Raw genomic sequence first — 765 nt, 5'->3', positions numbered from 1 at the left:
AGTGAAGGGCAGGGTACAGATCCAATCTCTTCTTCTACATCTGAACCATGCCGAAAGCGATGTAAAGGTGTCAGAGTGATGCCATTTCCATTTCTCTCACCGTTTCCCCTCCACCGCCCAGCTGAGGGGTGTCGGGAAAGCTTGGAGGGGGGCAGGAGGTCTCCTGCCAAAGTGGGAAACTGTCCGGCCTCGGCATAAGCCCAGGTCCACCTTGCCAAACCCATACAGTCGTTCCGGGTCCAAACCGTGCCACCCTACCCTCAGCCTTCCTTTAACCCTGCCGTTTGCCCATGTATCCCTTTCTAACCCAGGGCTTCAGTGTCGTCTCCACACGGGTGAAAGACTTGCAACTTGATATGGCTACAACATCTTTTGACGACCAGTACAACGGCTGCGTGGACGAGATGGAGGATAAAGTGGGAGAGCTCCAGCGCTCTGAGTTTGCCAACAAGACCTATGCAGATGCCTGGAAAAATGCGACTGCCATGTGGAACAAGAAGAAGCCCGCAGGCCTCAAGCGAGAGTACGGCATCGCAGTCGTGGCCTACACAGACAAAAGCAGCTCCTTATACAGGGCTTTAAATGAAGGTGTACGGAAAGCAGGACAGAGTAAACACTATTACCTCAAGGACTTCAAGTTGAAGTCCTTCCACTATCTCTTGACCAGGGCCCTTCAAGTCCTACGAAGCAACTCTAACGGCGAGAACTATACAACGTATCGTGGGGTCAAAGACATCCGATTCATCACAGAACGCTCCAAGAAGG

At 52.4% G+C, this 765-nt stretch overlaps 1 protein-coding gene across 1 annotated transcript; it reads left to right on the top strand.

The window, feature by feature from the left end:
* Positions 1-290: 290 nt before the first annotated feature.
* Positions 291-715, top strand: LOC107124943 (erythroblast NAD(P)(+)--arginine ADP-ribosyltransferase-like; the record flags this gene model as incomplete). Its single annotated transcript, XM_015428430.1, has 1 exon — positions 291-715. A coding segment is annotated over exon 1 (425 nt), but the record flags the coding sequence as incomplete, so codon positions are not given.
* Between the last annotated feature and the right edge of the window lie 50 nt (positions 716-765).

The sequence above is a fragment of the Gekko japonicus genome, unplaced genomic scaffold (assembly GCF_001447785.1).
Source record: "Gekko japonicus isolate JY-2015 unplaced genomic scaffold, Gekko_japonicus_V1.1 scaffold57855, whole genome shotgun sequence".
Classification (NCBI taxonomy): domain Eukaryota; kingdom Metazoa; phylum Chordata; class Lepidosauria; order Squamata; family Gekkonidae; genus Gekko; species Gekko japonicus.
The sequence above is the reverse complement of the archived record's forward strand: the minus strand, read 5'-3'. Positions and strand labels throughout refer to the sequence as shown.